We start from the raw sequence: 21,214 nt of genomic DNA, 5'->3' as shown, positions 1-21,214 counted from the left end.
GACTTCAAAGCTCAGGTCACATGTGACTATAGTAATACTGGTGTACGATACGTTATTTTCTCTTTACAATAGCGCTAATTCCCACACTGAGGGACCAGCCACACTATTCACACTATTTCTTTACCTTGCTTTGAAGTTCTGGCTGTGCACTCATATACCGACCCTTTGGCTGCTCCACAGATGAAGGGAAATTGAAGCCAAGTGGCTGTGGACTTGAACTCCTTAAAAAGGTTGGAGAAAGAGATGCGGACAACCTGGCTATCCTGAGAACAAAGACACACACAATGTTATCCACCTGGTAGACCACTAGGGAAATGCTGCAGATAACGGAGGATATAGTTTCTTGGTTGACACTACTCTGTCGAGCTTGGATACCCACCAAGGCTAAGGGACTACTGCCAGCTTGCCTTCTATATGGTCTACCCCACACAATGTGGCCCTAAACAGGGAAGAGTGAAGTGAGAAGAAAACACACAGTAAGGTCGTGGAAGAGTGGGTTTGAGATTTTTACCTTGAGTCCACAGATGTTAGATCAAAATGCGAATCATATGAGGTTCAGGGCAATCACCACTGATAATGAGGCAAGCCTTCTAGTAAGTAAATTAAGAGCCAAGGGAGAAATGACTGGAGCTCTCAAACTCTAAGAAGTGAGGCACAAAGGTGATCAAGAAAGGCAGCAATCCTCTCTTTTAACTTCATTTAACAGCTGCTATAGCAGTCTATGGGACTTCAGCATGGGACACTTATGGCAGATGATTATCTTGCTCTAGAACACGCAGGCGACACAGTTCAGTTCTCTATGTTCAAGCTCTATGTTCAAGCTATGTTCAGAGTAGTATTTCAATCCCTACTCCTCTACTCATATTAGAAAACCAGTTACACCAAGGGCCATGCAACGGACTCTCTCACATACCTCGGTGGTAACATCCAGGTGCACCACAAAACATTTGCCAGGCATGGGCTTGAAGAGCAGGTAGAGGTAATGACCAGTGAGCCCCAATGACTGTGTGCTGGTTTTGGGAAGCTGGATGTAGTTACTGGCAGGAATGGAGCCACGGATGCGATATACTGTTCCCTTCAATGTCTTGTCCTAAAAAAAGAGAACATGCATTGATGCAAAGTTCTGCCCTACAGTAAAGTAAGAGAGGAGATCCAATTGTGGAAGTCTTACTGCTTGTTCACTCGACTCATGCAATTGCACATTCCATCACTGGCTCCAAGTCAAGTGTATGACAAGATTAGTCTAATATAGCTCTGGAGAATGAGGGGTAGAAAGTTCTGGTGCCATACATCGAGGTTCTCAAACATTTTCTGGGTGGACCACATCTTAACAGAGACATTACCCCATGACCACCTGTCTTCCCATTTGTGATTACATTACATCCCCTGTGGCAACTACAGTGATTGCCTAAATGGAAAGGTAACTTTAGGGATGTAATGTATTTTTTAGTTGTCTTGAATGTGATGTAGAAGTGAGAAATGACAGCCAGCACCATTTGACCAATTGTTCTCTGGGGACCACCAGCAAGTGTTCTCTGGACCTCTTTAGGCACCTCTGTTGCAACAAGCAGGAGGCAGGATGGAAAGATTTCATTGTTTTCTCTTTTGATGACACAGAGCAAGGGAATCTGAAATCTTCCTCTTTTTTTGACATCACAAAGCAGGGGGACTGGGAAATCCCTCTCTCTCTCAGCATCACAGAGTGCCTGTCTCTCTGCAGTACAGCTGGTCCAATCAGGAAACATTAGGAATACAATGTGTTACCATAAATGTTGTCACATCTCCCTCCTTAGTTGATCTTTTCCACTCCTCCACTTTGAAGTGCTTGAAGACATTCAGATATGGATGCTGCCACACTGGAGAGAATCAGAAGAGAGTGAAGATGCTAGGATATCGATGACCATCAATGTGTCCAGTTATACTGATTCATCAGCACACAGCAGGGAGTTAAAGCAATCCATTGGCACACTTGCCAGACTGTACTGGCCTCTGAGCCTGTTTTATTGGCACATGCACTATTTGTTCCATGAGGCCAGGACAGAAATTATTCTGAAATGCAGAAGCTGATACCTCACAGCACAAAACAATGCCAAGCAGTCCTTTAAGAAGACCAGTGTAATACCCTGGGGGCAGGTAAATCCCAGACCTCCAGCCAGGGGTCTTTCCACTAGTGATGCTGCTGGTGTGACTTTTGCCCCTTCCTCCAGTGGAACATGGAGAGCAGACTAGTCAGTTTCACTGTGTTTATAACCAGCTCCCAAGGCCTGTCAGGCGCTCATGCTCTAGCACAAGGCTGCGATGGGGGACGGGCCTAGGTGCCCCCAGCCGCATGGCTCCACAGAGCCCCCTCCTCCAGGTCCTACCCCTCAGCTCCGCCCCACTGGGCCCCAGTCAGACTCCCCCCAGGGATCCCTCCGACACCCCACCCGGAGGCCTGGCCTCTCAGCCCCGCCTCCCCCCACAGGAACCCCCCAGCTCCCTCGGACTGCCCGCCCGGGGGCCTGGCCCCTCAGCCCCGCCTCCCCCCACAGGAACCCCCCAGCTCCCTCGGACTGCCCGCCCGGGGGCCTGGCCTCTCAGCCCCGCCTCCCCCCACAGGAACCCCCCAGCTCCCTCGGACTCCCCGCCCGGGGGCCTGGCCCCTCAGCCCCGCCTCCCCCCACAGGAACCCCCCAGCTCCCTCGGACTGCCCGCCCGGGGGCCTGGCCCCTCAGCCCCGCCTCCCCCCACAGGAACCCCCCAGCTCCCTCGGACTGCCCGCCCGGGGGCCTGGCCCCTCAGCCCCGCCTCCCCCCACAGGAACCCCCCAGCTCCCTCGGACTCCCCGCCCGCGGGCCTGGCCCCTCAGCCCCGCCTCCCCCCACAGGAACCCCCCAGCTCCCTCGGACTGCCCGCCCGGGGGCCTGGCCCCTCAGCCCCGCCTCCCCCCACAGGAACCCCCCAGCTCCCTCGGACTCCCCGCCCGCGGGCCTGGCCCCTCAGCCCCGCCTCCCCCCACAGGAACCCCCCAGCTCCCTCGGACTCCCCGCCCGGGGGCCTGGCCCCTCAGCCCCGCCTCCCCCCACAGGAACCCCCCAGCTCCCTCGGACTCCCCGCCCGGGGGCCTGGCCCCTCAGCCCCGCCTCCCCCCACAGGAACGCCCCAGCTCCCTCGGACTCCCCGCCCGGGGGCCTGTCCCCTCAGCCCCGCCTCCCCGCACCGGGAGTCCATTACCCCTCGGCCCGCCACCGGGTCCCACTGCCCCAGCCCCGCCCGGCGAAGCCCCGGGTACCTTTGGCCATTGCTCCCCCGCTCTCTCCTGCCGCTACAGCCCGCGGCTCAACCGCCCCGCTGCTGCCAACCCGCGCCAGCCGGCCCGCCGGTAACCATAGAGCTCACTCGGCTAGCGCGGCACGCACCCATGAGCCACGTGACCGATGTGCCGCGAGCCTGCAGGCGAGCGCGCACGGAGCGCCCCTTAGGCGGCGAGTGGGTCCCTCCAAGGCCCCTGTCGCGCTTCTGCCACGGTAAGTGTCATGGCCGCCTTGGGGCGCTCCAGGTGGGGATGCCTATGCTCTGGCTGGCGGTGTGACCGCCTCCCTGGCTGGGTCCAACCCCCCTCCCCCCAAGCTGGCAGCCTGGCGGCACAGAGTCCCTGTGTCACCCCTCACTGGGCAGTCCGGGTCCCACCTTGTCCCCCAGCTCCCTGTACCCGCCCACCTTTGCAAGGCTCGCCACCTTCATAAGGATCCTTGTACACTTGGCTGCGGGCATCGTGCCTAGGATGGTCTGGCAGCACATCAGCCTGTGGCAACAACAGGGTGGCATTGGTGGGCCTGGGCTGGTCACCTCAGGGTGGGCCTGGGAATGTCACCAAGCAATTGGGGGTGTAGCACAGAATGCTATCTGCATGTGGGCTTAAAAATGTCAGTGGGTACTGGGGTATGTCCCAAGTCCCACACTCAGGAACCATCCCATTACATCAGAGCCAAGGGAACACCTGCAAACCCTGAAAAACTCGTGGGACAGGTGGAATATTATGTAGGGATTTTCTACCAGAACACCACTATAACAATAAAACAACATACCTTCCATCCAAGGATCTCCAAGCACTTAGTGAATTAAGCTTCACTACACCACTCACAAGGGGAAGCTGAGTTTAAGGGCTTGCCCAGAGACACACACCAGCATCAACATAGCGGACATGAGACCTATTCGTCAAGACACTTTTTAGCTACTCACAGAAGATTTAATAGTCCTGAAGCGCAGATCACTCTGCTCTTACACAGAAGTGCTACTGCCTTCTACTTTGAAGTGTATTTAATCAGAGAATGAGACAAAAGCAAAAGTGCTCAATCAAGAATCTGCAAAATATAGATTCTTGGAGAAAAAAGCCCCATGTATATCCCTCTCATCACAGAACACATGTACACAGGATCGCTCTTGTAGTGCAACTGGCCTGTTAAATGATCATCTGTAATACATAGGGCCCTACCAAATTCAAGGTCCACTTTGGTCAATTTCACGGTCACAGGCTTTTAAAAATTGTAAATTTCATGATTTCAGATATTTAAATCTGAAATTTCATGGTGTTGTAATTGTAGGGATCCTGACCCAAAAAGGTATTGTGGTGGGGAGGAGTTGCAAGGTTATTGTGGTGGGGGGATTGCGGTATTGCCACCCTTACTTCTGCGCTTCTGCTGGTGTTGGCACTGCCTTCAGAGTTGGGCAGCAGTGGCTGCTGGCGGGGAGCCCAGCTCTCAAGGCAGAGCTGCCACCAGCAGCAGCGCAAAAGTAAGGATGACATGGTATGGTATTGCCACCTTTACTTTTGTGCTGCTGTCTGCAGAGTTAGGCCTTCAGCAGCTGCCACTCTCCAGCCACCCAGTTCTGAAGGCAGCAATAAGGGTGGCATAGTATGGTATTGCCAAGCTTATTTCTGTGCTGCTGCTGGCGGGTTGCTGCCTTCAGAGCTGGGCATCTGGACAATAGCCGCTGCTCTCCCACCACCCAGCTCTGAAGGCAGTGCAGAAGTAATGGTGGCAATACTGCAACCCCCCCTAAAATAACCTTGCAATCCCGCTGCAACTTCCTTTTGGGTCAGGACCCCCAATATGAGAAACAATGGTCTCCCCTGTGAAATCTGCATAGTATAGGGTAAAAGGACACACAAGACCAGATTTCACCAGGGAAGACCAGATTTCACGGTCTCTGATGTGTTTTTCAGGGCCTTTTCCTTTCTATCCCTGCTGCCAAAATCTTGGTTCACACCGTTGTTGCATCTTGCCTGGATAACTAATCTCCTCCTTTCCAGTGTCCCTGATTTTCTCCCCATCAATCTATCCACCATTCAGTAGCTCAAATATACTTGCTTTCCAACCTCTCTGGTAATGTCACCCCCAGAGTACCTTCATCGAGTTCCTGTCTCTTTTTGTGTCAAGATCAAAATCATCTTCACTTATGGTTCTGCACAGCTCTGCGCCCTGCCCATGTTTCATCTCTTGCCTGCTATTGTTTCCCGCCTTGCCCCATACAGTATCCGTCTTCCTGTGTATCAAGCATCTTTGCCATCCTCCCTCCTCAAAACACATAGCATTTGCCTTACTTTTTACCAGAGACCTCTACTCCTGTACTCTCTACTCTTCTCTTTCTCCTGTCTCACTCAGTCTCTACTTAAAAGCATCAGAAGTTATGAGATTCACTTGCTGTATAATAATTTCAGAGTGGTAACCATGTTAGTCTGTATCAGCAAAATGAATGAAGAGTACTTGTGGCACCGTAGAGACTAACAAATGTATTTGAGCATAAGCTTTCATGGGCTAAAACCCACTTCATCAGATGCATGCAGTGGAAAATACAGTAGGCTTCGAGCCCCTCGGTTCCTTTCAGCACACTTTCGGGAGGCAGGGCGCTGCCCCAGAATGACAACTGATTGGGGATCAGATATATATAGATGTAGATTAGATTATATACACACACACACACACATATCTACCAATGTGATATATGCCATCATGTGCCAGCATTGCCCCTCTGCCATGTACATTGGCCAAACCGAACAGTCTCTATGCAAAAGAATAAATGGACACAAATCAGATGTCAAGAATTATAACATTCAAAAACCAGTCGGAGAACGCTTCAACCTCCCTGGACACTCAATTACAGACCTAAAAGTCACAATTATTCAACAGAAAAACTTCAGAAACAGACTCCAATGAGAAACTGCAGAACTGGAATTAGTTTGCAAACTGGACACCATTAAATTAGGCTTGAATAAAGACTGGGAGTGGATGAGTCATTACACAGACTAAAAACTATTTACTCATGCTAATTTCCCCCCTACTGTTACTCACACCTTCTTGTCAACTGTTTGAAATGGGCCATCCTGATTATCACTACAAAAAAAAGTTTTTTTTCCTCCTGCCGATAATAGCCCACCTTAATCGACTAGTCTCATTAGAGTTGGAATGGCAACCCCCATTTTTTCATGTTCTCTGTATATCTATCTATCTTTCTACTGTATTTTCCACTGCATGCATCTGATGAAGTGGGCTTTAACCCATGAAAGCTTAATCTCAAATAAATTTGTTAGTCTCTAAGGTGCCACAAGTACTCCTCGTTCTTTTTGTATAATAATTAACCCTCATCTCTCCTTTCTTTAACCCCCTTTCCACTATCTAACTTCATGGTCTATACTTGCTAATTTAGATGGAAAATTCTTTGTGGCAGAATTATGGCACTACATAAATGTTTATTAATCATAACAATGCAGGAGGACAAACCTCCAGCAGTTTCAATCACTGTTGCATCTGTTGTAGTTTGCAAAGCCCTCTTCAGCTTGATAGGTGAACTACACCACCCAACCAGCTGACTTACAAAGCATCTCTGTTTTTTGTGTTGATTTTGTATCTTTCTTTGATAATTTTCTAGGTGAGGTGGACTCTTCTTCAATACACATTGGTCTGTGTTTTTATGGTGCTGGTACCATAAGCAGTTCTCATAATTACTGAACTGTTTTAAAAATCAAACAAAAATAAGTGGGAAAAAGAAACACACGTCTCTTTTGAGAAGTATCAATCTGACTAAAGGATGGAAAATCATCATTTTAGACATTAAATAGTATAAAAGTTCTGCCTATCTTAGGATAGCAAGAATTCAAATAATTTAAAAAAAATCAGTAATTGTAAGCTTTGTGGGCAGGGACTATCTTTTTTGTTCTGTGTTTTGTACAGTGCCTAGCACAATGGGGTCCTGGTCCATGACTTGGCCCCCAACCATTACAACAATACAAATAATAATAATGTTTGTTTATGAAGTGCCATCTCAACCTCTAGGTTGTAAAACATACCAGTAAGTGGTGTACAACATAGTACAAAGAAATTAATCAAAAACAGCCCTCTTAAAAGTCAAACCCAAGCAAGAGAGTAGATTTTTTTATAAGGGGATGGGAGGGAAAGATAATACATACGGGGCTTGTGTCCTTTTGTTTTTTGAACACCCACATAAACTCTTTGGGGAAAAGGTTTTTGGTGTTTTTAGATGCATAAAAAATGGACTAAGATTAATTTCAGGTGCAAATAGAATCCCACCCTTGGGGAGGCCCTAAAACAAAAGCACAGCCTCTTGCTGATTTAAGACCTGCTGGTGATATATCGGTAAAGGCAGGTAGCATATGAGCACAGAAGCCCATCAGGACAAAGCTGGAGGCTTTACAAACAAGAAGCATACAAAGATTTTTTCAAGTACAGAAACTTAATTTTATTAGGAATAAAATTAACACAGCATTATAATCTCTCCTACCCTCCCTTCCATATGGCTGCCAAAACTGCTACAATAAGAACAAGACTCCAAATAAGGAAAAGATGTATAATAATTTTTAAAGGTATAATCCTGATGAAACCAGGCTTCAGTTCTGAATGATGGAAATATCAGTGGTTAACTGCTGGTTTAGGAGTAGTTTTCTTTTACCAGCCCCACCCTAACAGAAAACGATGGTGGTTGGCTATCTAATGGTCAGGTGTCAGTGTATTATAATAAAACCACTCACTTACTTACTTTTTGACTATAATCACTTCCTAAGATACCTTTCTGATAATGGCCCTTAAAATATGGTTCTACTCTGAAAAGTGACTGTAAAAATGGTACCTTCTTACTCAATAAATCTGCTCACTGTAATTATTTCAAGTCATATCTGCTTACCGACAATAAAAAGTTTTTACTATTTTATACATTTTCTGCCACTGCTTACACAACACAACTATGGGAGAGAGAGCTGGAATCCATTCTGGCTCATGCATTATCAACCAAACTGTTAACTACATGTCAACTGCAGAAGCTTTAATACTGGTGAAGATGAGTAACCCTGAAAGAACTCAGTTTGACTTTCGGATCTCAGATGGAGTTTATAGAACTGGCAGTTAGGAGGAAAATATTTTTACTTCTAAACTAAGAGAATGGGATCTGAGAAATTAACAACAAACTATCCACTTGTAACCTCATGATACCATTTTTAGAGTTAATTTTCCGAGTCTCACCCCATGTTAATTGCTTCTAAGCTATTTTATTTCTTATTTTATACATGAGAGTTATTTTTCATAAAGCATGTGAACTGGGCTGATGAATGTATTAAGGAACTAAACATAACCAGTACATCATAAAAGGGGAATTAATTCCCATGGTCTTCTATCTAGAGGTACCCCCTTTCCCCCAGCACCATTGAGGGGTTTAATTTCTCCAGACCACCTGATGATCCACTATAGCAGCAGGAGTTTGGAATGTTTCATTACTGAATGAGAGCCAAGACCATGATGTTCACCCATCCCCTGACTGAACAGAAGAGACCGTAGATCAGAGAACAGGAAGTGCTCAGAATGATGGATTACCAAAGCCAACCATTCGCTGTACCTCATGGATTTCCTGGAGCAATTCCTCATTCTTCAGCTCTAACTGTATGGAAAAGAAGAGGCTCAAACAGGGACACATGAACAAGTCTTAAAGCACCTAAGATACATCTTCCTAGAATACTCTGGGCCATGAAGGAGGATTCAACCAACTAATCCCACTTAGAGACTATAAAGGAAATAGAAATAACCTCTTTGTGATCGTACCAAATATTTTCCTACTGCTGATATCAGAAGTGATATCACATGCCAGCAAGATGATAGCAGCTGACAGGAGAGGCCTCAGTCACCTTTAATTATCTTGTTTTCAAATATAATTCACACCTGAAAAAGGGCAAGTACGTCTCACCATAGGAATATTCAGAACCCTCTGATGAGAAAATAGATGTCTTCCTTTTTAATTGACAACAGACCATGAGCTGACCTCTGCATCCTGCTTTTTTCCCCCAAACTAGAAGGGATGAGAAAAATACAAACCTTCAATGCATATTTGTAAGACTGCTCTGCCTCCAACTGCCTTCCTCCCTGAAAAACACCAGTAGTCAGTGAGAAGCTTGTTTGACAGGACAAAATCAGGTGTTTCAGCTACTGTCAAGAGACACATTTTAACAAGGCTGGGTGACAGGAATACCTCATCTCTGCAGTATTCAGTAGGAGAAAGGGTAATGAGAAACAAAGGGGAAGATTGTTTCTTTTGGCATTTAAATGCTTCCACATTTTGTTTTTCCAGAAAACAAACCCCAAACCTATCTATATTTACCAATGGAATCTATGAGGCACCTTGTAGACATATAGACAGATGTTGATGTAGATAAAGCAGAACATGTTTCCTCACATTTGATCTTGAGATAGGACACTCACTTGCATGCAGACTAGCGCTAGATATGCCCACACTTCGGCCTTGTTGTTATTCAGCGCATTGGCCTCAGAGAGGGCATCTTCTGCCTCCGCCATTTCTTTCAGCTTTACAGAGGGAGGGAGAGATGAGAGCAAAAACCAAACAGCAGGTGAAATATTGCCCAGAGTTTAACACGCACCTGGTATACAACAGCTAAAGAAATCAGTGTGACAAAAACCTTCAGAAGTGATCCTCACTCTGGGCTCCTTTGAATTATACAGTAATAATGACACAGTGTAACAAATTTAGAGCAGAGGGAGTGAGACAACTGCAATGTTGGACTCTCCAGCTCTCCTGACTGGAGGGCAAGCCCCTCATTACTGATTTAGCCAGCCAGTAATGGAGCCCTGTCCTCTTACAAATTACCCATGGACTATTCTCACCGAAGAAAGCAACAATCACTCTTCCACCTCCATGTGTCTAGAGTTTGGAAACTACTGGGGAACCCTTACGATGGTTGAGGAGGAAAGTAGAGTCATCCTGACCCTCCCATTCACTTTCTTCAGATGAGGGAACCTTGCAAAGCAGCTCCTTGGGAGATGCTACACTCTTTATGTCTGCAGGAATCTCAGGCCTGTGTCTCTGTCTTTATTAAACTATTCTGAAAATCCTCACATCTTTAATAAAGAAAGGAATATTCTTGGTAGCCCTTCCAATCTGCTGACTTCCGTACATTCCTTCCAAGGGAGAAAGCAAGGTGAGCCAAAAGAAAAAGGATCCTTCCTGTTGACACTTAGGTTGCATACAGGTAGGTGCTCATTTAGAATGAAGTCCAGCACAGTGATTGCATGCCTATGTGACAACGTACTGAGTGTGACTCTGGGAGCCCTCAATACCAACTGGTAGAGGGCATGTCATACTGTAATTCACAGCAGGCCTGACACACTCAGTGCCCCGAAACATTGTTGTCATAACCTGTATCTAATAGGTGTTACGTAAGGTATCTTATGCAAACTGGTAACATGCTGGTCCCCATAATCATTGCATAGTGTGTGTATGTATGTATGTATGTATACAAAAAGTTATAGATGTGTGCTGGAAATATGTTAAGATATGTCTGGGAGGCAGCACGTAAGCCCAGCCTTCCCTAGACAAAGGAATGTGTATTTATTTGTCTCACCAGCTTGATCACAAGCAGAGGACAATGCAAATATATATATATTTAAACTAAATAAAGCCATCAAGCTAACAAGAAGGGGAGGAAACTGCTTAACAATCATGATGGGGGATGGAATCTGCACCCCAGGAAGCTTTCCTGGCTCCAGAGACAATGAACTTTAGGGGATATAAAGACAAGCAAAATCCCATTTTGGTTATCCATCACTGAGGGGACTTAGTGTTCAGCATCTTCCGAGCCTATGAAAGCTGGATTTGTTTGGCCTGAAAGGCAAGAGTCACTGGAAACTAACTACAGGTGTCTAACTTGCTTAGACAAAGATAGTAACTTGTGAAATTAAGTTTTAGTCACTTGAAAGTGTGCTGTGTTTGGTTTCAATTGTAATCATACCTGTTTCTTTTATTCTTATTTATTAACACTTATGTCTTCTCCTTGTTAATAAACTTATTCTTGTTTTACTTCAAAGCCATCTCAGTATGCTGTGTATTACAGTAAAGTGTAAATCTTGAGGTGACCTAACAGGCTGGTGTGTGTTCTGTCTCTTTAGAGGCAGCAAACTTAACTTCTGTGAGTGTCCAGTGAGAAGGACTGGACATCACAGAGAGATGTTTCTGGGGAACTCGGGAATTGGGGTTCATTGACTGTTACCTGCAAGGCAAAGGTTGGACTGGCAGAATCCTGGAGAGTTTGCTGGGAAGGCAGATGAGCTAGTGTCAGAGACCAAAGCTCTCAGTTGCTGAGGCTGAGGGGTAAGACAGTGTCTCCCAGATCTGGGTACCCCAAGCAGGACGTCACACCGGGAAAAGAGACTTTAGCCCCAGAAGGAGTTAATTGCTATACAGTGATTGTCTGTTGTACAGCTGGTTAGAGTAATTTTTCTCTCACACACTTTCCATTCTAGCATCAGTGAGTCTCATGCTTGTAACCATGATGGCATTCACTGCAATGTGGTCTTTACCCTAAGAACAGCTGTAGAGAACTCTGGTCCCCCAGATAGTTTGGGTGAAAAGCTTTTACCTAAGGAAAGGGGAACAGTGGAAAGTCAAGTCATCGTCTCATCTTCCCAAGATCCATGCAATTATCTAAAGACTGGACAAGCACGGATGCTTTTCACTCTCTTACCCTGTAGCAAGCGATTCCTACTCCCAGCCAGGTCAGGCAGGATGAGGACTTCTTACAGGCCAGCATATAGGTGCGCTTTGCCTTATCATACTGCCAGGAGAAGAGATCAGTAAGTTGCTCTCTCTAAGGTAACCATTCACTCTGCACCCTGGCTGCTCTTCCTCCACAGGCACTCTAAAACCACCATATTTCCAACAGGGCTCATATGGGAGGGGACACTACCATCCAACTGCTGTTGGTTGTGTCCAAGAACCTACTCACATTTCCCATAGCAGGCAGTTCTGCCTGTATAGCCCCTGAGAGCCTCAGATTAACAAGCTAATAAGAAATGTTTATCTAGCACTAGAAAAATTATTGGGGTTATTATTACAGCAGCACCTGGAGATCCTGATCAGGATTGGCGCTAGGCACGTACACACAAAGAATCATAGAATATCAGGGTTGGAAGGGACCTCAGGAGATCATCTAGTCCAACCCCCTGCTCAAAGCAGGACCAATCCCCAATTTTTGCCCCAGATCCCTAAATGGCCCCCTCAAGGATTGAACTGACAGCCCTGGGTTTAGCAGGCCAATGGTCAAACCACTGAGCTATCCCTCCCCCCCATGAGAAGTAAAACAGATCTCTGCTCCAAAGAGTTGAGTTCATTAAAAGACTTAATTGTATTATCTGATCTGCAGCTAGGAAAATAAAAGTTGTAATTCACCTTATTCACCCAGAATAGTTACTTTCCCTGCATTGGTTTATCTCCCATTCTTAGATCCCATGTTCAGCTCCTCACCTCTTTCTCTTCCAGATAGATGGACCCCAATCGCAGGTAAACAAAGTGCATCTCAGAAGCGTCTGTTACAAAGCTGATGGTTCGCTCATAGCATTCCTTTGCCTCACTAAGATTTCCACTCAGGTAGCACAGGTGTCCTTTCTGTGCCCAAACATTTGGATTCTATGTAAACAAACCCAGTAGTTAGACAAAGTGAGACAGATAGGGCAAAGTGGGCAAGAGATTAATTGGCTAGCATCTAAGCCCAGAAGTAAGGGAGATGATGAAGGCTATTTGCTTACAGATACGTATTTTACATACAAGCAAGTTTGAGTCTGTAGCAAGGAGTACTTGCACAACAACTACTGCACCTAGCACAATGGGGGCCTACTCCGTGATAAATACAAATATTAAAAAACATGTAGCGATATTAGTTCTGCTGCTGTCTGCGTGCTCCATTCAACCTGACAATCACAAAAGATCCATCTCCCTTTCATCCGAATATCTGCAGTTCTCTATTTCATTCATATATATAATGAATGAAATAGAGAAGTGCACATGTTCACACAGGGAGAAAGAGACATATTACTCCTGGGGACATGCACCAAAAAATTAAAAATTCTGCACACAATATTTTAAATTCTGCAAAATTCTGCAAATTTTATTTGTGAAAATAACACTGCATAATCACGCCAGTTTCAATTATTTTTGTAATTTATTTCAAAATGCCTGTCAGCAAGTATGTCTGTAACAATACAGACACACACAAAAATTCCCCCCAGGGTAGGGAGTTAAAGAAAGCCCTATGACAACCCAACTTCTGTTTCTCTGTCCCCTTCCCCCTCTCCCCCCACCCCACAGAGCTCAGCCACCCACAACCCCTCCCTTCCACAGCCCAGCTGGGGAGGGGGCCTCAGCCAATACACCTGAACCCCCTCTCCACCCAGCCCAGACACGGGTTCCCCCTAGCCCAGATATCTGCTCCCCTCCCCACCAGAGCCCAGCTGTGGTCCGTCCCCCCCACCCGGCCTAGATACCTGGCCCCCAGAGCACAGGGATCCAGAGGTACAAACAGCCTGATGCTCAATCCCAGGCTTGCATGGCGTTTGCTGTGTGCTGCCCTTTCCTTCCCACAGGGCATGCTGGGAACTGCAGCTGTCAGGAACCCTTTAGCTTCCCCCCCTTCCCTCCCCCCCACCTTCAACGTGCAAGCTGGGCTCTGCGGCCAGCAGCACTGCAGCCCATTTCTGTGGGGGAGAGGAAATTCTGCATGCACAATGTTAATTTCTGCAAAATTCTGCATTGCATAGTGGCGCAGAATTCCCCCAAGAGTAACATATACACCGAGGGGAAAGAAAGACAGAGATATGCGTCTTCACCCTGCTGTGGTGCCTCTAGAAGATCAACTAGAATGCAAAATAATGAACTAAATAAAGGGGAGAGAAGTGAAACAGGCCAAATCCTGATGTTCTTAATCAACTTTTATGGTGCATCCGAAGAAGTGGTTTTTTTACCCACAAAAGCTTATGCCCAAATAAATCTGTTAGTCTTTAAGGTGCCACCGGACTCCTTGTTGTTTTTGGGGATACAGACTAACACGGCTATCCCCTGATACTTGACTCAACTTTCATGTAATCCTTGCTTAGGCAAACTCCTACTGACTGTAATGGGAATTTGATTGAATAAAGATTGAGTCAAGACCTCAGGATCTGACCCATTGGAACGAACATAGCAGGGGACAGACTGTATTGTTCTGCAAAGCTCATTGTGTTCCGAGAGAGCATGGTGACTGCTCAGGGCAGCACAGCGCTACAAAACATAGTTACCAGGTAGTCAGTCTGGATAGCCTCTCGCAGACATTCTTCAGCCTTAGAGAAGTCCTTCCTGAGCAAGTGTGTTTGTGCCAGCACTAGGTAATACTCACAGCTGGGTCCTTCCTGCTGGCAGAGTAGCTCATGTGCTAGCGCCCTGTGAACAAACTGAAAGAGAAAGCCACACACAGGCATTGTAATGAAACTAACTCCAGCCATGGACATCCCAACCACTGTTCTGCTCCCAGCATGGAGCAAAGGGAAAACAGGCAGCTTCCTCTGTGACAGACAATCTGAATGCTCACCATGCACTGTACATTTCGGAACACACAGGTAATGTTTCAAGATGACTTTACATGTTCCCTCAAGGCACCCTCTGATTTAATGATAGGGTGTCTCATTAGCAGTTCAAACCCTGGACAGATACATTTTTTCCTTTGAAATTTTAGTTTCAGTTGCTTTTAGTTTTCTTTGTTTGCTGTTAACACTCAGAAGATTTTCTATCCCTTCTCTGTCAGGTTAACGTCATACAGCACAATGTGGAAGTCACGGCATTCGAGGAGGTCCCTGTCAATACAGGCTAGGAGATAGTGGGGACAGAACTGAAAGACAAGTTGCCAGACAAGAGGAGCTTGGAGTGCTGTTATGACTAGTTCCTCTGACAAACCCCCAGTGGTTGCTCAGAGTGTCTCTGGTCTAATGGACAAGGGTTGTCCAATAGACTGATACTGGTGCTGCTGGTTTTAACTTGAAGGGAGGATGAATGTGTAAGAGACAGAATGTGGATTAGGGGATGTGGGGCACATACAAGTTGGCACTGGGACTGAGGAGGAGGTCTGGGCAGTGAGTCTCCCAGGTACCTCCATGGCCTCCCACTGCACACCCTTTCCTAGAGCTGCTGTTTTTATTGTATATTGGTTTGGAAAGTGTTTTTTGCTCCTTTGGGATATTAAAATTGCATGGTTTTAATGCATGAGGCAATATGATAAGAAAGCATTGAACTGGGTGCCTGAGAGAGGAAAGCGAAAATGAGGAAGGCAAAGGAAGAACGGCAGAAGACAGTGTTAGAAGATAGTGAATGCGCTGGCATCACCTGGGAAGAAATACTACAAGCAGTGAGTGACCGTAATCAAAGGAGGAACTAGACTGCCCAGAGCATCAGTGATAGAGGAGCACTAAGGTCAAAAGTGTATGCTTATACATCAGAATGATGGGGACAGGTGAAAGTCTATGGAACAATATATGTGCCAGGAGTCCTCTTCACAACTCTTTTAGTTATTCTGTACTGCTACGATTAAATGCAACATATGTTGGCTATTGTGAAATCCAAGGTCACAGGGGGAGTTCCAGCTGATGAAACCCACAGGGAGCCATTGTTTTGGAAGGGCCTACTCCACATGCATGTGAAAGGTTACTCAGATGCACACAGAAGTGCCTGGATGGCTATTCTGATCCAAGAAGTGACCACCTGGTCTGTAGGATGCATCAAAATAATAGGTGTTTCCTCTCAAAACTATCCTTGAAAGAGGCCGTGTTATGGACAAAAATTGGATTACTTGTTCTTCCTGCAACAAGCCAGTGGTGGGTTTGAACACTCCTATTACTTTGCCTAGCTAAGGTTATTTTGATGCATCTTAGGATCATTTCAGTTCTGAATTCTCTAAACAGCCATATCTTATCAGCACTTGACAGTAATGTTGACTTGACTGATATTCGATGAGTTGAGTCTGCATAGCCCACTCTTTAAACCCATAAGAACATCCTACTGGAAGCTGCCATGATCTCACTATTTTAATACCACAGGGAAGTAAATGTCACCCATTGAAATGAGTTCAAAATCCTAATGCCACCTTCCTTCCCCAGTTTATGCTGCACAGACCTGTAGAGCATTGACCTCCATCAAGAAGTGTATGGTCTCCATGAAGATTGTGTGGGAGGGCTGTGAAAGTCCAGAAATGGGGACAGGAGCCACCGCATGTGATGGATCAAGTGCTCCTCCACTAGGTTTCTTCATTACTGAAATAACAGCAAGAGAGAGAGGCTCATGGGTGCTGTAAAGACCAGAGGTTCAGAATAACAGTGATAATCCAAAACCAAATCAAGTATTTGTTTATTATGTGAGCCAGATAGGCCTCAGCTGACCTTAACTAGTCATTTCTTTGATTTTTTAAGTGCTTAAGTTTTGATAAATGATGCAAAAGGAAGCTACACTATTGTCACAAAGGGTACATCTATAGTACAATTAAAAACCCAGGGCTGGCCCGTGACAGTTCACTCAGGCTTGCGGGGCTTGGTTCAGGCGCTGTTTAATGGCTGGGCTCTGGCTGGACCGTTTACAAGATAATCCACTTTGCTGAAGATTCCTAACCTGGGTTGGAGAGCAAACCCTGCTGCTTTGTACCCTATCTGGATGAACTGAATGGCAAGTAAATTAGCTTTTACTGACTATCTCCAATATTATCTGTACTTAATCTCACCACATCTTTGCCACTGGTTGCTGTGAAGTCCCAACCCTCTGCCCCGGTACTCTAAGCCACGGACCCCACTTTCTAACCTTTCTGGGACGTCTCCCTGTTCTTATTGAGAGTGGGAGAAAGCTTCTTGGTCAGTTTCACTGCAGGGTCATCTTCTGGCAGGTGGATAGTTACAACAGGCTCTACAGAATCTGGCTGTACTTTCAGGGAGCCATCTGGAGCCTCATCTGGAACTAAACCCCACAATGGATTAAGTGCAATGAAAAGTTCTCCATAAACTGGTCACTTCTTAGCAAGACGCTGTACCCGAGAGAACTCAGAAAATTGCAGAACTAGCACAGTTCCAGGTCTGCTGGGAAAATACTGCCCTGGATGCAAATCACTGGGAATGGATTTTTCGTTACATTAATACCTTGCAAAGTTATAATGAAGTATCAGTAAGGCCCTGTCTACACTGACAAGTTTCTGCACAGTAAAGCAGCTTTCTGCATTGTTACTCCGAAGTTGTGCAGTTGCAGCGCTGTAAAAAAACCACCCCAACAAGAGGCGTTGAGTTTTCTGCGCCGGGACTACAGCACTGCAGTGCCAGCATAGACACCCTGGTCGATTACAGTGCTGTGATCGGCCTCCGGGAGGTGTCCCACAATGCCTCTTCTCACTTCTCTTGTCATCGGTTTGAACTCTACTGCCCTGCCCTTAGGTGACCAACCGTCATCCCCCACCCCATAAATTCCTTTGGAATTTTGAAAGTCCCCTTCCTGTTTTCTTGGTGATACGTGCAGTGGTCTCAGCGCGTCTTTCCAGGTGGCCATGCCTGCTCCACGCATCAGGTGATCCCCCGCTTGGAGCAATGCCGAGCTGCTGGACCTCTGCAGCGTTTGGGGAGAGGAGGCTGTCCAGTCCCAGCTGCACTCCAGCCATAGGAAATATGATACCTACAGACAGATTTCACTATGCATGACAGAAAGGGGCCGTGACCAGGACACACTGCAGTGCAGGGTCAAAGTGAAGGAGTTGCGGAACGCCTACCACAAGGCATGGGAGGCAAACCGCCGCTCCAGTGCTGTGCCCACGAGCTGCCGGTTCTACAAAGAGCTGGTCGCGATACTCGGCAGTGACCCCACCTCCACTGTAAAGACCACTGTGGATACTTTGGTGGCTCGCGGGTCAGTCAAGAGTGGACCGAGCCAGGAGGAGGAAATCTTGGACAAGGATATGGACGGGGAGGGAGACCCAGAGGCAGAGGAAGACTTGGAGGCCAGAGATGCATGCAGCCAGGAGCTCTTTTCTACCCCAGAGGAGGCTAGCCAGTCACAGCTGTTGGATGTTGGCGAAACGCAAACAAGAGAGGAGGCCCCTGGTGAGTGGGTTTGATTTTGGGACTCACTAAAGCGAGTTGTTGGGGGCAAGAGGGTTGCAGAAAGCAGGTTTGTCTTCCACTGCATGCCTAGTCTGAGCTGCAGAACAGGCTGTTGATTGACTCCCTCACCTCACAGGAATCTGTCTCAGAGATCTCCAGGAAACTCTCATGGAGATACTGGACAATCCGCTGCCGCAGGTTCTTCGGCAGAGTTGCTTTGTTTCTTGCCCCATTAACAGTAACTTTCCCGCGCCACTGTGCCATCACCAGAGGGGGATGGGGGACACCATTGCTGCACACAGGCAAGCTGCATAAGTGCCAGGGCAGAAGCCACAGTCTTGGAGAAGACCCTCCCTTGATTCCCTGCTCACCCTCTGCAGTGAGATATCTTCCATAACGATCACATCCTGTGGAAAATGTGGGGACAGAAATGATTATCAGGCTCCCCTACAGTACTGGCTCTCCCCAAGAGACACGTGCCCAGTGTACAGCAGGGTCCGGGAAGAGTGATTTACCCTGCCCCTGTGGCTACTCACCATTTTGGGGGTCTTGTGGCTCATGTGTGCTTGCCTGGGGTCAGCCAGTTAGTGACAGGTGTGAGTACTGGCTGTGTTTTAAATCACTGAATCACTGTTGTCTGTGTGTTGCAAACAATACTGCTTCTGTAACATGTTGCATTTTACCTTGGGAGCCCAGCCTCCCTCTTTGTTATCGGTGGCTGAATGGCTACGCAGAATTAGAAAGTGGCCACAAAGAACTGAGGACTTTCTGCATGATGTTATGATGCATTCCACCGCTGAGAAACAGGAATTGAAGGAGTGGCAGGACAGCGAGAAGGGGACTAAAAGGAGAATGCAGCAAGCCAGAAGGAAGCCACGGAGCGGCTCATTCTCCAGGCGATACTAGCACTGCAAACCGAGCAGCTCCGCGCCCGCCCTCTCCTAAAGCCACTGTTACAAAACTCTTTCCCATGCTCCCTGCAGACACTGCCAACACGCTCTTATCTACCTCCTGGCTCCAGTCTATACCCGCGGCATTCCACTCCTCTCCCGTCACAGTCCAGCACTCCGGACTCCCACTACCCACTGCATTCAACACCCATCCCTCTGCAGTTTGGCCCTGCTGAAGTACAGTACCCGCTGCATTGTACTCCAAAGGAGAAGACTGGATATGATCCCTGGACATATAGAAATCTTTAGCCATTCCGGGATCCCACCTCCTCCTGTGACCTTTCCTTCCCTCATCCCCCTCACTGCTGATGGTTTCTTTGTTTGACTCTGTCCTCTGGTTGTTATTTTTTAATAAAAGAATTGTGTTGGTTTGAAAGCAATCTTTATTCTATTAACTGAAAGCAAACAGAGCCCTGCAAAGCAACAGACAATTATGTTAAACCTTCATATTGCATTGTCTGTACCAGTCACAATCACCTCCTAGCATTACAAGCACTGCACTCCTGTGCATAGCAACAAATATTAGTGGCTTTCAGCTTCAAATTGCTGCCTCAAGGCATCCCTGATCCTTATGGCCCCGCAGTGCACCCCTCTAATAGCCCTGGTCTCTGGCTGTCCAAACTCAGCCTCCAGGCGCTGATCTCAGTGGTCCAGCCCTGAGTGAAACTTTCACCCTTTCCTTCACAAATATTATGAAGTGTACAACATGCAGCTATAAGCATAGGAATATTGTCATCGGCCAGGTCCAGCTTCCCATCAAGGCAGCGTCAGTGGGCTTTTAAACGGCCAAATGCACTCTCCATTCTGCACTTGCTCAGCCTGTTGTTGAACTGCTCCTTGCTGCTGTCAAATTGCCCCGTGTATGGCTTCATGAGCCATGGCATTAAGGGGTAGGCGGGGTCTCCCAGAATCACAATGGGCTTTCGACTTCCCCTATGGTGGCCTTCTGGTCCGGGAAGAAAGTCCCTGCTTGCAGCTTCTTGAACAGGCCAGTGTTCCGAAAGATGCGTGCGTCATGCACCTTTCTGGACCAGCCTGCGTTAATGTCTGTAATGATTCACAAGCGCCTGGAGAACCATTGAGAAATACCCCTGGCAATTAATGTACTCGGTGGCTAGGTGGTCTGGTGCCAGAATTGGAATGTGCGTGCCACAATTAGGGAAGCCTATTTGTGCAAAGCCATCCACAATGTCGCACACGTTGCCCAGAGTCACAGTCTTTCGGAGCAGGATGCGATTAATGGTCCTGCACACTTCTATCAACACGACTCCAATGGTCGACTTTCCCACTCCAAACTACTTAGCGACTGATCGGTAGCAGTCTGGAGTAGCTAGCTTCCACAGTGCTATCGCCACATACTTCTCCAGTGACAAGGCAGCTCTCATTCTCGTGTCCTTGCGCCGCAGGGCTGGGGTGAGCTCATCACACAGTCCCATGAATGTGGCTTTCCTCCTGCGAAAGTTCTGCAGCCACTGCTCGTTATCCCAGATGCATCACGATTTGATCCCACCACTCAGTGCTTGTTTCCCGAGCCCAAAAGCGGCATTCCACTGTGGTCGGCACCTCTGTGAATGCCAGAAGCAATCTTGTGTCGTAGCTACTACATGTGGCGAAATCCATGTTACACTACAAAGGCAAGAGGAGTGTAAGGAATAACTCCACTACCACCCATGACATGTTGGTCAGAGCGAGCAGCATACTGGTCAGCAGTTCGGGATCCATTCATGCACCCTGAAAGAGGCAGGGCGCGCAGTACACAAACGGTTGAAAGATGGCGCCAAATGCGGACGGAAGCACAGGGATTGATGGAATGCAAAGCAATGAATCACGGGGCATTGGGAATGG

The 21,214-nt window shown here is 47.2% G+C and overlaps 2 protein-coding genes across 7 annotated transcripts in view; both read right to left on the bottom strand.

Moving 5' to 3' along the window:
* The window catches only part of WDR90 (WD repeat domain 90), a 52,288-nt gene extending 48,743 nt beyond the window's left edge, over nt 1–3,545 (bottom strand). Inside the window, exons 1-4 of one of the 3 annotated variants that reach the window (XM_084640408.1) lie at nt 3,272–3,545; nt 1,765–1,856; nt 914–1,090; nt 125–263 (exon numbers count right to left, since the gene is read on the bottom strand). In XM_084640408.1, the coding sequence (XP_084496534.1) occupies nt 125–263; nt 914–1,090; nt 1,765–1,856; nt 3,272–3,281 (418 nt within the window). In that variant the 5' untranslated portion in view covers nt 3,282–3,545. Of the gene's footprint in view, nt 1–124; nt 264–913; nt 1,091–1,764; nt 1,857–2,122; nt 2,342–3,271 lie in introns of those variants that run through there. The other 2 variants (XM_084640406.1, XM_084640407.1) reach the window with 2 other exon arrangements.
* A 4,164-nt stretch (nt 3,546–7,709) lies between these two features.
* Nucleotides 7,710–21,214, bottom strand: part of CFAP70 (cilia and flagella associated protein 70) — a 40,490-nt gene continuing 26,985 nt past the window's right edge. For 2 of the 4 annotated variants that reach the window (XM_084642278.1, XM_084642281.1), the window contains 8 exons: nt 17,140–17,292; nt 16,465–16,601; nt 14,601–14,753; nt 12,796–12,957; nt 12,017–12,106; nt 9,741–9,842; nt 9,357–9,404; nt 7,710–8,925 (listed from right to left, as the gene is read on the bottom strand). In XM_084642278.1, the coding sequence (XP_084498404.1) occupies nt 8,845–8,925; nt 9,357–9,404; nt 9,741–9,842; nt 12,017–12,106; nt 12,796–12,957; nt 14,601–14,753; nt 16,465–16,601; nt 17,140–17,292 (926 nt within the window). In that variant the 3' untranslated portion in view covers nt 7,710–8,844. The remainder of the gene's footprint in view (nt 8,926–9,356; nt 9,405–9,740; nt 9,843–12,016; nt 12,107–12,795; nt 12,958–14,600; nt 14,754–16,464; nt 16,602–17,139; nt 17,293–21,214) is intronic. The other 2 variants (XM_084642279.1, XM_084642280.1) reach the window with 2 other exon arrangements.

The sequence above is a fragment of the Lepidochelys olivacea genome (genome assembly GCF_965140295.1).
Source record: "Lepidochelys olivacea isolate rLepOli2 genome assembly, chromosome: 10".
Taxonomy (NCBI): Eukaryota; Metazoa; Chordata; order Testudines; family Cheloniidae; genus Lepidochelys; species Lepidochelys olivacea.
Note: the sequence above shows the minus strand (reverse complement) of the source record. Positions and strands in the feature narration are given on the sequence as shown.